The 15,122-nt window shown below is 56.1% G+C and overlaps 1 protein-coding gene across 1 annotated transcript; it reads right to left on the bottom strand.

The window, feature by feature from the left end:
- Window positions 1-421: 421 nt before the first annotated feature.
- NUBP1 (NUBP iron-sulfur cluster assembly factor 1, cytosolic) lies at window positions 422-14,600 on the bottom strand. The gene is made up of 11 exons (XM_004586752.4): window positions 14,487-14,600; window positions 14,305-14,409; window positions 13,041-13,174; window positions 9,595-9,663; window positions 6,900-6,932; window positions 6,294-6,384; window positions 5,567-5,721; window positions 3,468-3,578; window positions 3,220-3,322; window positions 1,338-1,421; window positions 422-688 (listed from the first exon to the last, which is right to left on the bottom strand). Exons 1-11 carry the CDS (start codon window positions 14,503-14,505, stop codon window positions 630-632), a joined length of 963 nt encoding a protein of 320 aa, XP_004586809.1. The 5' UTR covers window positions 14,506-14,600; the 3' UTR covers window positions 422-629.
- Window positions 14,601-15,122: the final 522 nt, after the last annotated feature.

The following is a 15,122-nucleotide window of genomic DNA, read 5'->3' as shown; positions in this document are numbered from 1 at the left end:
GTTCCTGTGTGTGTCTGAGACAGATTAACTCCGCCTCACGTCGCCATGGTGACAACTATGGAGCTGTCACCTTTCTGTGCATGATGCTGGCCCCCTCTGCATACACTGAACAGTCAGCCTGGTCTGGGTGACTGTCCCCCAAGAGCTGGACAGTGTACCCCTATCTCACGAGGACCCCTGGCCTGGGGCTCACCCCGATGCAATTTCCCAGCTGGGGATGTGGCCCTGTCCCCTGCCATGAAGCCACCCGTGTCCCCTCTAGTGCTCTACCAGGCCTGTTCCTCCTCAGAGGCAGGAACAGCTTAGACGGCTGTGCGTCCATGCGGGCCCCACACGTGTGGATGAACCCCACGTTCCCACAGATGCCTGGGCGTGGAAGGCAGGCTCCAGGAGGTAGCAAGGAAGCACTTTTATTTTACAAACACACATCAATCAGGGAAGCCCTCGGCCTGAATCTAGAGAGAAGCAGAAGGCACCGGGCAGCTCCATGGGCGTGAAATCACAGCAAGCTCTGGTCCCCCTCTGCCTGTGGCCCCACCTGGTCCTGTGCCCTGCTGGTCAGATGAGGCTGGACAGGCTGGCAGCAAGTCCCTCAGCTCCATGGCTCTGGCCTGCAGCCCTCTCTTGTCTCAGGAACTGATGGGCTCCTCTTCCTTTGACCGGGGGAGACCACAAAACTCCTGGATTTCTGACAGACAAGGCGGATGGGGCAGAGTGTCAGACCCCAGGCAGTCTTGCCCAGGGCAGGGGATGCTGCATGCTGACTGGATGGGGGATGGGGGATGGAGGATGGGGAATGGGGGTGGGGCCATAGCCTAATCCCATAATGAGCTCTGTCCCCAGGGTGCCTGAACCTTCAACCATGACCTGAATATACCCCACACTACCCACTGTGGTCATAGCTAATGGCAGGAGGCCTTGCTACAGTCTTGTCTATAAATGGAGAAACCTGGGCCCACTCTGCAGACTCTGGTGCCACTGCACCAAGCACACAGAGCCCAGCCACACGTCAGGGCACCATGGTGTAACTGCTGGCCCCCTTACCTTACACCAGGCTGACGGCCGCCTGCACGCCAGTGTGGGCTGGCTCGCCCTGGTGGTTTCTAAAATCCATTTTTATATAGCTTCACTGTATTTCCTTTTTCATATCTTTACAACTGAGTTTGTTCACAACACTGATGTATCAGGTGATTCTGCCCAGGCCTCTTGGTGCTTGCTCCAGATCCCCAGCAGCATGACTGCTTCTGAGGCTGGCAGGGATGACCCAGCCCAGTCCACCCCGTGTCACTGCCCGGCCCAGAGGCGGCTGCAGTCCCCGGGCTCTCATGTGCACTTACTGTGAATTATACTTCTGTAGGCTAGCGTGGCAGGGGAGTCTGGTGCCTCAGTAAAGAAAGACTGGCCTTTGTCACAGCTCTTGCCTTAGAGAGACAGGAGAGAAATCAAGTCCGTGAGCAAACACAGCGGCAAGGAGGTCTGGGGGCTCTTCCTGCACCAACGATGACAGGACCTGAAGGTGACCTGTCATGAGATGGCACAGAGCACAGGGGGAGCGGCGGTATGGGGGGTGGCAGTGGTTCTGCAAGACCTCAGTTGGGTCCTAGTGGCCCGGCAGGGCTCCCAGCTGGCGTGCCCATGCATGACCAGATCATGTGGGTGGTGTGTGGCCCAGGCAGGTCCCAGAGCCCCCAGGAGCATGCATTTTAGGGGGTTCTCTGGGTCTGAGTAAAGAAGGTGATGAGTCCATGTGGTAGAAGAAATCTCGGTGGCGGGGACTGGGAGAGTTGGGCTAACCATGAAGACTCTGTTGAAGATGCCAGGTCCCACGCGGGAGTGTGTGGGCTCAACGCCCAGCTGTGCTGCCGACCCCAGCTTCCTGTTTGTGCACACCCCAAGAGGCAGAGGGGGTGGCTCTGGCCACTGGGTTCCTGCTACCTGTGTGGGAAACCTGAACTGTGCTCCTGAGTCTTGGCTTTGACTCAGTTCAGTCCTGGCTGTTGTGGACTGAACTGAGGGAATGAACCAGCAGATGGGAGCTCTCTATCTCGAAAAGGATGAACCAAGAAACTAAGTCCAAAAATGGCTAAGTCGGGCAGTGTAGGTCCTGTATATATAAATGTGGCACATATACACACACATCACATGCACTTAAAGATACGAAAGGCAGTAGACAGCACATTCTTCTGCAGGGATACTGTTATCTCGGGGTCATCCACGTGGACACCAACCAGACAGCCTGTCTTGCACAACTGTATGGCTCTTTGCTCCCACCCTCTGCTGGCACCCAGAGTTGGTTGTGTTACCCAGTGGTCCTGATGGGCATGTTTCGCAGTGTCACCTCTCATCCACTCTACCAACCCTTAGCCCCAGGTTGACCCCCTGTACCACTGGGCCTGAGCATGGGGACACCTGGCACCCTGTCCTCTGCTGCCGGTTGACCCTGTCAGTGGACTGAGGTTGCCCTGGCTCCCAGGCTGTGTTTGCTCTGATGGATGGGAAACAGATCTGGGGAGGAACCTGTGAGGAAGACGCTGGCCAAGTAGAACCAGCTGGGCTGGTGGCCACAGAGCCCACGCAGACCCTGTTAGGGAAAACTCGAAATCATGTAAGCTGGACAGGCATGGCTCCCTCTCCTGCCCTGCAGCCCCCACAACTGGGTGGGCGGCACTGTGAGGAGAGTGCTCTGACACTTCCCCAGCATCCTCTTGTCTGAGCCTTGCAGCCACTTCACAGTAGCCAGCTGTCCTATTTTACAGACCAAGTCGTAAAGGCTTAGCAAGGTGAAATGGCTCACCCACGCTCACACTAGTGGGGAGGGGCAGGGATCTGAGGCCAGGGCATTGAACATCAGAGCCTCAGATTTTCAGCATGGGCCAGGGGATGCACCGGAATCCACAGCTTGAGGCTGAAGCCCGTGCCCTTGTCATGCTCTGCTCTTAGGAGTGACAGGGCCACAACTATGGTGGTCACCCATCCCAGACCCTCCAGCCTTGTGGCTGTGACAGCACTGACCAGCTCCCAGCTGGGGACACTCTCCCAAGGCATCAGTGTTTCAGCCCCCTCCCTCCCTCCGCCTGCCCGCCCCTTCCAGTCCCCTCACCAGACCCTGCCCTCCTCTCCCCAAGGAACCACCCCCCTTACTCAGTCTGCAGCTCCTGCTGCTTCCCCCCAGTGGCAGGGTGGGGGCCTCCCTCCTCCATGCCTGGCCCACTCACCCACCTATGTGTGGATCCAGAGGCACTCTGCCCAGCAGAGGCACCGTCAGGTCCCGGCACATGACCTCAGCACCCCCGGTCGTGGGAGGAAATATCTGTGACTCTTTCTGGAAGGGACACGAATGAGGTGGGTGAGTTATTTCAGAAGTCTTAAGAAAACTGGAGACACTTAAACGCCACCACCAGCATTTTTCTCTAGTTGGCAATGGAGGGTGTGAATGAGGGGGCGAGAGCCGGGCCCCCCGCTCTCACCTTGCACTTGGGGCAGATGAAGCCGCTCATGTTCTCCACCACTCCGATGATAGGCAGCTTTACCTTGTGGCAGAAGTTAATTTCCTTCCTTACGTCCTGGAGTGACACCTCCTGCCAAGGGCGGGGACACGGGGTGTTCCCAGGGCCGTGAGGCCAAACAGCAGCTGTCCCCTCATGCTGCTCCAGAGGCCTGGGCCGTGTGTTCAGTCAGCACTTGGTTAGGACCTGTGATGTGCTGACAAGCCCTGTTTCCACTGCCATTCCTTCCCACAAAACTCCCCGACGATGAACTCGAGCAGCCGAGCAGCCAGTAAATGCATCAGAGTCTGGGCAGAGGGGCCTGTGCCGCGTCTCTGTGCTTGTCCTGCTGGTCCCTGTCCCCCGAGCCAATACCATCTTCTGAAGGAGGGAAAGCCCTGCGAGCCACAGCCTGCAGGCCAGACCTGGCCGGCTGGCTGCTTTTCTTTCTTAAAGATTTACTCATTTATTCAAAAGACAGAATGAGAGAGAAGGGGAGGGAGAAAGGGGGGAGAGAGAGAGAGAGAGAGAGAGACCTGTTTTCCATTCACTGATTCACTCCCCACATGCCTGCAACAGCCCAAGGTCAAAGCCAGGAGCTGAGGAACTCCATCTGGGTCTGCCACGTGAGAGACATCTTCTACTGCTTTCCTAGAAGCATCAGCAGGAAGCTGGATTAGAAGCAGAGCGGCTGGGACTCCAATGACACCCTAATACAGGATGCCAGCATCACAAGCAGTGGCTTTCCCTGCTGGGCCATATCACCAGCTCCTGCCTGTTTGGCCTGTGGCTGCCCTCACTCAGTGCTCACTGGCTAGGGCAAAGATTGCAAGGGCCTCAAAGGCTGGGATATTTACGAGCTGCCATTGATGGAAAAAGTCTTCTAATTCCTGGCTTAGATGTTCAGGAGCACAAACAACTCTACTGGTAGAAAGAGGACGAGGAATGTTGGCCTTCCAGCGGGGGACCTTCAAACCCACTTCCAGTTCCTGAACACCTGGTCTCAGTGTTACTGCCGCCACCGCACTGCCTAGTGCCCTCTAGCCGCGCCCATGTTCACCATCTCCATGCATGCCTCTGCCCCAGCTTGGTGCAGCTGCTTGCTGTCTGGGGTGTTCGCTCCTCAGCACCTGTCACTTGACCAATCACGGCCCAAGAGAGTCAGGGCCTCCCGTGATCTATTCTCTCCCCAAGACACACATCTGGCTATCAGCCTCAGGGAGCAAGAAAAAGGCACTTAGACAGAAAGTGCCAACGAGGGTGTGATCTAGGCTTTGCTCTCTGGTTCCTTGCCCAGTGTGAGCTGGTCTGTGAACAGGAGATGAAAGAAGGTCTCAGCGTCCCATGACAAACTGAGAGACCTCACTGTACACCCCAAGCCCTGTTCACGGGGCACGCGCAGGGAGCATACTGGAGCTAAGCAGGAGGATGGGCCCCTTTAGGATCAACTGGGAGGCCAACATGCTGCACAGTGAGCTAAGCTGCTGCCCATGATGCTGCATCGCATCTGAGTGCTAGCTTGAGTTCCAGCTGCTCTACTTCCAATCCAGCTCCCTGCTAACGTGTCCACGAAGGCAACCGAAGATGGCCGAAGAACTCCTGTGGGAGACGTGTATGGAGCTCTGGGCCTCTGGCTGCAGCCTGGACTGTTCAGGACACATGGAGAGTGAACCAGTGGATGAAAGCCAACTGACTTATCCCTTTCTATTTGCCTTTCAAATAAAATAAGAACATTAAAAAAAAAAAAAACAACGAATTGCAGTCACAGCTGACTGTCTTTGTTCAGTGCAGGATTTACTCTGGGCAGCACTAAGGGAGGCTCACCCTTCTGGCTGGGATTATGGGGAGCTCGTGGCACAGCTATGAGGTGCCTGGCAGGTAGACAGGGGAAAGTTATAAAGCCCATTCAGATCTATCCCAAAACTAAAAAAGACTGTGGGAAGCCAAATGTTCAACAGCAAACACCAAAGAGGCAGCTCCTGACATGGGGTTTCTGCAGAGTCCTGAGGGGGTGCGGCTGCAGCTGTTGCGGGGGCGGGGTTAGGAGCCGCCAGAAGAAGTGCAGGGTGGGCCCCGCTCACCTGCGGGGTAGTGATGATCACGGCCCCATCGATGTGCGCTGCGGCCAGGTACTGCACGACTGACAGGTGCTCATCCGACGTGCCTGGAGGAGTGTCCACAATGAGGTAGTCAAGCTCGCCCCAGTCCACGTCACGCAGGAACTGCTTGATCATGCCTGTGGGAGGAATCGTGGGTCACAACATCTGTAGCGCAAGGCCTCTGCTCTGACAACTCAAAGTCAGGGCCTCTCCGTGGGGACATCCAGCATTTGCAGGCCATCTGGGGGTGCACCGGGGGAGAGGCGCAGCCAGTCTCTAGTGGATAGCAGCCGGAGCCACAGAGACCCGGGCTCAGGTGGTGCAGGTCACACCCTGCCCAGCAAGGACCTGAGGGCTCCGTGGCCCACTGAAGCTGAGGAGCTGGCACTCCAGAATACCTTTTAGGCCCTTGTCCTCCATCCTGGGACAGCCCAGCCTATGCGTCCCCTTGCTCACACAGAAACAGACCACGGGAACGCAGGCCACCAGCACAGCAACTGCAGGTTTCTGCAGGTTCAAGGACATGCCAACTCCCAGGAGATCCAGAAGCTGGTGCCTCTCATCATTCTCTCTGACCAGGGAGGAGAGAGCCAACCATCTGTGCCATGGCTAGCGGCTGACCTGGGGCTGGCACAGGTTATGGATGGAAGCTGGGGCAGCAGCCCTCTCGGGAAGACACAAGGACAGGAGGACTGAGGGAGCAGCAAACCGTTTTTCTTGGGTCCCCTCCAGATGACGGCGTCGTCGGGACTGCTGAGAAGGAAGCCCACCGACATCACCCCCAGGTTGTCTTCCACGTACTGCAGAGACAGCAGGGGCAAGGGCAAGGCACGCTTTACCTTGACACCACACAGTGAGGCCGGCCCGCGCCTCGTATGGGGGCACACAATCGGCACATGGCTTCCTTGTGGCCATCCCAGAGCCATCGATGAAACAGGTTACCAAAGAGGGGTGACCAACCCAGAAGGCACCGAGCAGCTCTGTGTATTGTGCAGGAAACTCAGCTGATACACACACACACAAATGTCTTTTCCTTAACTGTCTCGGCCAGGGGTTGGCCAACGGGGGCTTTTGAGGAGAAATCGGGCCCATGTCTGTTTTTGCTAATAAAGCTTTACTGAAACACAGCCATGGCTGTTCAGTTCCAAAGGGCTCCTTCTGGGCAAGGCAGAGGACAGAGGCCCACAGGGACATTTAAGCTCCAGCCCTTTGGACGTCACAATCCCCAGTCCTAACCGCATCCACTGCCCCACAATCAATCGACTGTGCACAACCCACGCGCAGCACTCTAGAAATAAGGCAGGGGGAAACTTACCACCGGAGACCAGCCTGAACCACTCTGGTGAACCTGTGTGGACATCAATGTCAACACACGCTTGTGAGACAGCACACACTCTGTGCACGCACACTTGAACAAGGAGGGCCGCTTTTTGGAGGCCACTCCACTGTCTTGTGTGACCACTGAATTCTTGGTAGCATGTCAGAGGGCTGGGCCATGGGAGACACAAATCGACTGAAACCCTGGGCTCCCAAATTGGGTTATTTGGAAATTCTGCCTGGCCAGGGAACCACAGTTACTCAAGTTCAAATACAGCTTGAGGTCTGAGGTATTATCACAGACATGACAGGCATCAACTGGGTAGCCATGGAGCCACAGGCTGCTTCTCTAAGAATCCACGAGTAAAAGGAATAACTTTTTAAATTCAAGAGAGAGAGAGAGAGCCCTCCCACCTCCTGGTTCACTCCCCAAATGCCTGCAATGGCCAGGAGCGGGCAAGAAATGCAAGCCAGTTCACTATGTGGGTGGCAGGAACCCAAGCACCGGAGCTGTCACTGCCACCTGCCAGGGTCCACATCAGCAGGAAGCTGGAGGAGGAGCCAGAGGAGGAGCTGGGAACCCAGGCGTTGCGATCTGAGATGCAGGTGCATCAGCCAGCCTCTTCTCACCCTGGGAATGACCTATGGCATGCAGTCCATCTACAACCTGCCGCTCAGAGGCCTGAGCTTGGGCTCCAGCCTGATGACCCCAAGCGGGGAGAGCTGGGGTCAACAGCCCCTTCCCACAGAGGATGTTCTTCAGTGTTACATTCAACTCTGCCTGGCCTCTGTTACTAAACCAGTACTGAAAATATGTCCCATTACATGTCAGCCTTAGCAATCAAGATACAAAAGAAACAGAGCCATCAAAATACAAGGTGTTTTGCTGTTGTTAATGGCGATGATGATGAAGTCTTAGATTTTCCAACAGCTTCATTGGAGTACAATTCATGGCCCTACAATTCACCCATCTACTGTGTAAAACCTAGTGGCTTTCTGTATATTCAGAGGAGTGCACCTGCCACCACACTCAATTTTAGAACATTTTAATGACTCCAATGTGAATCCCTGCACCGCCTGGCTGTCACTCATGGTCCTGCTCCCTTCCCCGTGCCTTAGCAGCCCCTAATCTATTTTCTGTCTTTATGGTTCTGTCTAGTACATATCTTTTGTGAAAGACTTGGAATTTTGTCTCTTTTTAAATACAGTTACCTAAAGGGACATGTTTGGTCCAGGAACTAAGCTAGTGGTGACAGTGCCCGCATCCTACATCAGAGTGCCTGGGTTCAGTAACTAGCTATGGCTCCTGACCCCAGCTTCCTGCTGACGCATGTTCCAGGAGGCAGCCATGGCTCACATGGATGGCTTCCTGCCACTTTCCTAGGAGACCTGGACCGATTTCCAGCTCTCCGTTTCAGCTGCAGCCAAGCCTCAGCTATTGTAGGAATTTGGGGGTACAAAACAGCACATGGGAGCTCCATCTTTCTACCTCTCTAATAACATATGGGGCCTGGCAACATAGCCTAGTGGTTAAACCCTCACCTTGCATGTGCTGGGATCCCATATGGGCACTGGTTTGTGTCCCTGTGTCCCGGCTGCTCCACATCCCATCCAGCTCCCTGCCTGTGGCCTGAGAAACCCATAGAGGATGGTCCAAGGCCTTGGGACCCTGTACCTGGCATGGTAGACCTGGAGGAAGCTCCTGGCCCCTGGCCTCAGATTGATTCAACTCTGGCCATTGCAGCCACTTGGGGAGTGAACCAGTGGACAGATCTTTCTTTCTGTATTTCCTTCTCTTGTAAATTTGCCTTTCCGATAAAAGTAAACAAAATTTTTTTAAAAATTAATAACCTATCAATTCCTATTCATACTTGTCTGGGCTTAAAAGAGGGGTAAACATGCATGCACACTCTGGGCACATGTGTCCAAAATGGGGAGGAGGGTGAGTAAATGTGCCACGGCCGATTGCTGTAGAGGAAACAGTCGGACTCCTGTTCATTTCTTCTTCTTATATCATTAAACAGTGCTGGTTTTGTGAAACCCCAGTGTGGTTCCTCTGCTGAGGAGGCAGGTGTCCTGATTCCAGAGGCCTGCACAGACTCACCTGCCAGCTCTCTGTACAGCACCTCCTTTCTCTACACAGCACCATGCCCTAGTCCAGGGTCCTCTGCCACGATTCACTAGTGCTCAATACTCATGAGGGAAACAATGCATCTTGCCAGGTCAAGGAGACGGCGCCCTCCTCCTAGCTTCCCCACACTGTCCTGGGGGGAAACACTTCTGCAAACCAGCAGGAAGAGACCACCACCAGCACACTGGTAGCAGCCCTACCCCCTGCCTGTGTCACACAGTGGCCTCATAGTCTCAGTTCCTCAGGGGAGACCACAAGGGCAGAAAGAGCCTCCCTTCCTCCAGGGTGCAGACCCCTAGCAAGCCCTGGCTGAGCCTTCCCGGTCAGAGCTGAATTTCCGCGTCCCACTTCTGCATTTCACTTGTTGTTTCCCTTCCCATCATACAAGGCAATGGAACCGAGCGTGATGGATGGACTTTATCTGTAACGCCCTGGCAAGTCCACAGCTACTGTTAAAGTAGACAAGTGCATGCACCAAAATGCACAGCCCTCTGCTAAGGGCGAGCAGTTCAATGCCAACGCAGGCAGCAGCAGGGGAAAACGTGTGTGAGCTCGCTGTTACCTGTTCTCCTTCCAGGCCCATTATCTTGGGGATTGATGGTCCGCATATGTCAATGTCTAGGAGAGCAACCTGGGGAAGAAGACAGCAGTGCCATTACACAGGTGTGCACGACTGCACGGGTCGCGAGGCTGCAGGATGAGGGACGGGCTGGGGCAGGGCCAGGCTTGGCGTCCCTCGGCAGCCAAATGCCACCGGCCTTCCAACTCCTCAGGCCAAGCTCATCGTCACCTCTCACCCCACCCTGCGTCTGGCCAGGCTCTACTGGGGTGACTGGAGAGGCCTGGGGGTCAGGCCATGTACACCCCCAGGTTCAGCCACTGCACGCCCCACTCTTGCCACAAGCCTCAGCAGTGTCATCTGTTCACAGGAGGGACTGATGGTCAGAGAGGCCTGGTGACCAGTTCAGGAAGCCAGCAGCAGAGCAGGGACATGAACCCAGGTCTTCTGTCTCCAAGGCCAGGACTCTTCTCACTTCCTGCTGGGCCTGGTGAGGAGGACCAGAGCCAAACTCTTGCTGCACTCCTGTGATCCTGAAGGTTAACCAGTAGTTTTCGTGAAAGGCCAAATAAGGGAATCCAGAAGCTCCTGGCTGGGGATTCCTTCTGCCCCAAACATTTTGCTTTCCTCATCTGAGATGTGAGGTCAGACATGGCCTTCTGGAACCTTCTGGAGCGCAGTGTCCATGTTCATCTTCAAAACTGGAATGTCTCGGATCCAAAGTGCAGCACCTCTGGGTAACATTGCAACTTGCCTCACGGTCTTTCCTGCTTCCCTCTTTCCGCCTTTTCACAAATCCAACCTTTCAGGCCAGCTGGCGATTGGGACCTCATGGTCCAGGGTGCCCTCTGCTGGGCCATACCAGCAGCAGTGCCCGCTCCGCCTGAAACCTGCTACAGGAGCCCAGCTCCGCCTGGGGCTGATGAGAATGCCACCTGGGCATGTTGCAGGGGAGCCTCCCAAAGGCAAGCACGCCACTGGTGTGGTGCTGACAGAAGCTGTCCCCCAGGCGAACTCTCCACACCCTCTCTTAGGAAACAATCTCACCCGCTTCCCTTTCTAGAACCAGAGGAGCGAATCTGGGGACAGGGGACATAAGGATGTCAGAAACAGATGGGGCACACGCCCCGGCCCTGGGCTGGTTTCCAGAGTGCTACCTGGATCCCAGGGGAGACCTGCGTCCTGTCCCTGTAGAATTTGCTATGGAATCTGTCACTAGCCTGGCATTCAGCCACAGCATCCCTGGTAGGAGCTGGCAGGAAGAGGAGACACCACAGGGAGGAGGGGCGGGGATGCTGTGGGGCTGCTGACACCCTCAGGCTTTGACTTTACCCAGCACCCCAGGGAAGGGGAGTCTGCTTCTCATTCTTGGTCCCCAAGATCGTGTGTCTGCACTTCTTGTCATTCAGCCTCACCTGTCTGGGCTGCTCATCTCTGAGACAAGGGCTCAGGGGGACCACTGGGGTCCCCAAAGACATAGTATGAGCCTTTTGGTGGCACAGCCTGCCTTTCAGGTCACAGGGAAGATTATTCATTTTTTAAAATGGGCATCAGAGGCTCTTCAAAGATTTTATGCAAGTGCCAGAGAAAGAGAAACCCAGAGAAAGCTCCCATTCACTAATATACAACAGTCAGGGATGGGTTGGGCTGGAGCTGGGAACCCAATCCAGGTTTTCCATATGGCTGGCAGGGCCCCATCAGCTGTGGTCTTCTGGGATCTGCACTAGCAGGAAGCCTGAACGGAGCCACAGCTTGAGCCCAGCACTGTGACAGGGATGTGGGCGCTCCAGTGGGTGTCTTCACTGCCCCGTAGTCCACAGTTCTGCCCTGCACAGCAGCCTGTGTAGTGGAGAGGTGGCATGCAACTCCTTGACTTCTTGGGGTCAGGTTCACTCTGTACAGGTGCCTCCTTCCTTGGCCTCTTCTACCTGGGCCCATGCAAGGCCCTTTTCTAAAGGGATGACAGACACCTGCCCACCTTAAGCGCTCCCTCGGGACAGCCTGGAGCTGACTTAGTGCTAAGCTTCCGCTGGTCACAGGCAGAAGGATGGGGTGAGGAGGAAGCTGTGCACAGGACAGGGGTGGGGTAGAGGCTGGGTGCAGCAGCTTAACGCCCACTTAAACATCGACTTGCGAGGCTGCCATCCTGTGTCGGAGCACTGGTTTGAGTCTCAGTCACTCTGCTTCCAATCCAGCTCCCTGCTCATGTTCCTGGGAGAACAGCAGAGGACAGCTTGAGTGCTTGGGCCCCTGCCACCCACATGGGAGTGCTGGAAGGAGTTTTTGGTCCTTGGCTTTGGCCTGGCTCAGCCCTGGTGCTACCGCCCTTTGGGGGGTGAACTGGCAGATGGAAGCTCACACGCTCTCCTTCTGTCACTCTGCCTTGCGGATGAATAAACATCTATGGTGTTAACCATACACTGCCACCGTGCACAGGTAGGAACAGGGAGATTGTTGCTGCTGAGGAACACGCTTCCCTGGCTGCTGCCTTCTTTCCCGAAAGCCACTGCTGCATTAAGTACCGCAGCTCCGTCGGCCACATGCACAAGCACCTAGCAACGTCCTTGACACTCGAGCCAGGGACGCCGCCAGTGGCCCACTCTCACGCGGCAGGTTAAAGCTCGTTGCCAGAGGGCTTTCTAGGACTCCTTGCAGTTTGTAACAGCAAACAAGCTTCTGGATGACATGGCCAATCTGGCCCTCAGGTGCCAAGGGACTGTTCAGCACACAGCCCGTGTGTGGGCTCGTGTAGCGCTCTGGGCAGGCCACACCATGCTAAGACGGAGCTCATCACCACTGCTCCAGGCTCCAGCCACTCCACACCTCCATCTAGCACTTTGCCATCCAGCAGGTACAGCGCCGAGTGTCACATGCACCCTCACAGACTAGAAACCCAAGGCAGAAAGAGCTGGTGTCTTGCGCAGGGTCAGGGCTTGGTGCAGACAGAGCTGAGCTGTGAGAGTCCTAAGCCCCCCCAGAGAACAGCTCAGGCCATTAAGAGTTTTCCCGGTCATCTGGCTAAGTGGGTAGCAATGAACCACCGGGTGCCAAGGGCCAAAGAGAGAACACTTTAGGCTTGGTGGGCAAAAATTAAGGCATGTGACAACTGAACACAAACGTGTTCTCAGCTCACATGCCAGGCAAGGAGCGGGCACTGGGTATGGCTTGCTAGCGTGGTCTGCAAGGCTCCTGGTATAGAGAGAAAGCAGAATGTGGTCCCTGAGGAGGAGCGAGCAGCCCAGTTCTCACGCGACACATGGCCCACACTTGGGAGGGGCGCACAGCTGCCAACCACCTCCCTGGCCGGGGAACATGATGGAACACAGTGCCCGATGGCTGGTCACTTTCCCTGAAGACTCCGTCCAGCTCAGCGTGAGTAAGGAACCATCCTCCAAGAACCCCCACACCCCCTCAACAGAAGGAGCCCCCCATCTTTCCCAAGGCCTCACCTGTGTGCTTTCGTCCTCTGCCAGGCCGTGGGCCAGGTGGGCGCTGAAGGTGCTCTTCCCAACGCCACCTTTCCCAGACAGCACCAAGATCTTGTGCCTCACCGTCTTCATTTTCTCCTTGATTTCCTCCACGGCTGCAGAGAACACCACCCAGGGCGTGAGGTCCCTGACTGTCCCTCCCATGGAGGAGCTGCCGCCAGCAGTCTGTCTCAGACTCCCAATGGGACCCAGCAGCCGACGCCACGACCACCACACCTCAAACTGCCTCATCGCCTTGCCTGTTTGTCTCCCCCTGTTAGAACGATAGTGGTGCCACAGCGGGACTCTATGTCCTTGACACACAGCAGTGACTACCAACCTGCAGCAAACCCCCTCCGGGGGACAGCTGGACACACTGTTGGTGTCACATGGATAGGAAGCTGCTCGGCTCTAGCACAGGACAGTCTCCAAAACCAAGAATGATCTGGCCCCAGTGTCCACCGCGCTGCGGCTGGGACCCTGCCAGCACACACGCTAACAGGTGCCTGCTAGTTTTCAGACTCCTGTATGCTCAGTCACTTTATTGCTAGTTTTCAGACTCCTGTATGCTCAGTCACTGGGATCTTACTCTTCTCTCCATCCCTGGAGACGGCCAGGCCTACAGCCCTGACGGGGCTCACGCTGCCTGCAGCACGAGAATCAAACCCAAGTCCGTCTCTGGATTGAAGATCAGCCGAAGTGGGCCCACCAGAGTCCTGCCCACGCTGCAAGGGTTTATTTGCTCGCTCACTCGCTGGCCTCATTCCAAGCCTATCTCTTGTTGAATGAATGAGAAAGCCACTCCTCAAAAAAGAAGAAAATGGCTGAAAAGAAAAAGTGGCAAAGCCACAGAGGGTTCCCTGCCTTCAACACTCATCCACTCTGTCCTCCCGCATCCACGGTCACTCAAGCCTCTGGCCTCGCCTTTCACTCCTCCCAACTTTTATCCACGTCCCGCTGCTTTGGGGCCCAGCCCCCTAAGAGTTCCACCGGACTCCACGGCTGTCATTAATCCCCAAGGTCCCGCCCAGTTGCGCAAACCCCGCCCCCCACGCTTAAAAAGCCCCTCAGTTCAAGTCCCGCCTCTCAACCACCTACTCCTCCACAGCCCACCTCCTCTGGCTCCGTCCCAGTCGCCCTCATTGGTCACCGGCGCCTGTCATTCCTCCCTCAGGTCCCGCCCCCGTTCTCTCCACTTCCGGGCCTGCGCGTTTCGCGTCCCGTGCAGGCCGCGCCCCTTCCTCACCCGGGTCCGGCGCGGCGCCGGCTCCCGACGCGCACAGCCTCTGGTTGGGGCATCCCTGACAGGAAGCCCCTCGGCCCGCCTGGGCGCTGTCGGCCCCCGGACAATCTGCACGGAGACAGTGTCACAGTTAGACCAGCTCGCCTCCCTTCAGCCCTGCCCTCACTCCCGCTCCGCGAGCTCACCGTGAGGTGCCTCTTCCATGCCGCTGCCCTCACCGCGGACCCGGTCGCCGGAACCGGCTGAGGCTCATTTCCGCCCCGCGGGTCCAATCTGCCCGTCCAGCCGCGCGAAATAAGTATCGGGAGAGGAGGGCTGTGCGCACGCGCGGGTGGGGCCGTCAGTGTGGTAAATGCTGAAGTGCGTGAGTCCTTGGAGTAGAGGGTCAGGCACCTCGCCGCCCCTGTTCAAGGGTCCCCGCGGGTCCGCTGAGATCCCTGCGCGAGTTTCTCAGTTCACGTCCCCGACCGTGGGTTGAGTCCCTTCTGCATGACATTGACAAGGCTGCAACCTCTGTATTTGTCCCCTGGCATTCTCCGGAAAGAACTTTCCTAACCTTTCTTAATGTATGTGTGCTTTTTTTTTTTTTTTCAATATGGGTTTATGGATCCTTTAAAACATGTAGCCCATGGTTTAGAACAAATTGTAATTTTTTCTTCTGGACACCCCCGCCCCCACGCCTTTCCCCATTTAGCCAGCTACACCTCTTCAAACCAGCTGCCGTGTTGTTTGCCTTGCTTCCTGACACAGTTTAAGACCCTGCAGCACCCCCACCACCCCAGGCTTGTAATCACAGGTGGGGGTGCTGGCAGAAGACAAGG

This window comes from Ochotona princeps, chromosome 24 (assembly GCF_030435755.1).
Source record: "Ochotona princeps isolate mOchPri1 chromosome 24, mOchPri1.hap1, whole genome shotgun sequence".
NCBI lineage: Eukaryota > Metazoa > Chordata > Mammalia > Lagomorpha > Ochotonidae > Ochotona > Ochotona princeps.
This window is presented reverse-complemented; position numbering and strand designations above follow the sequence as displayed.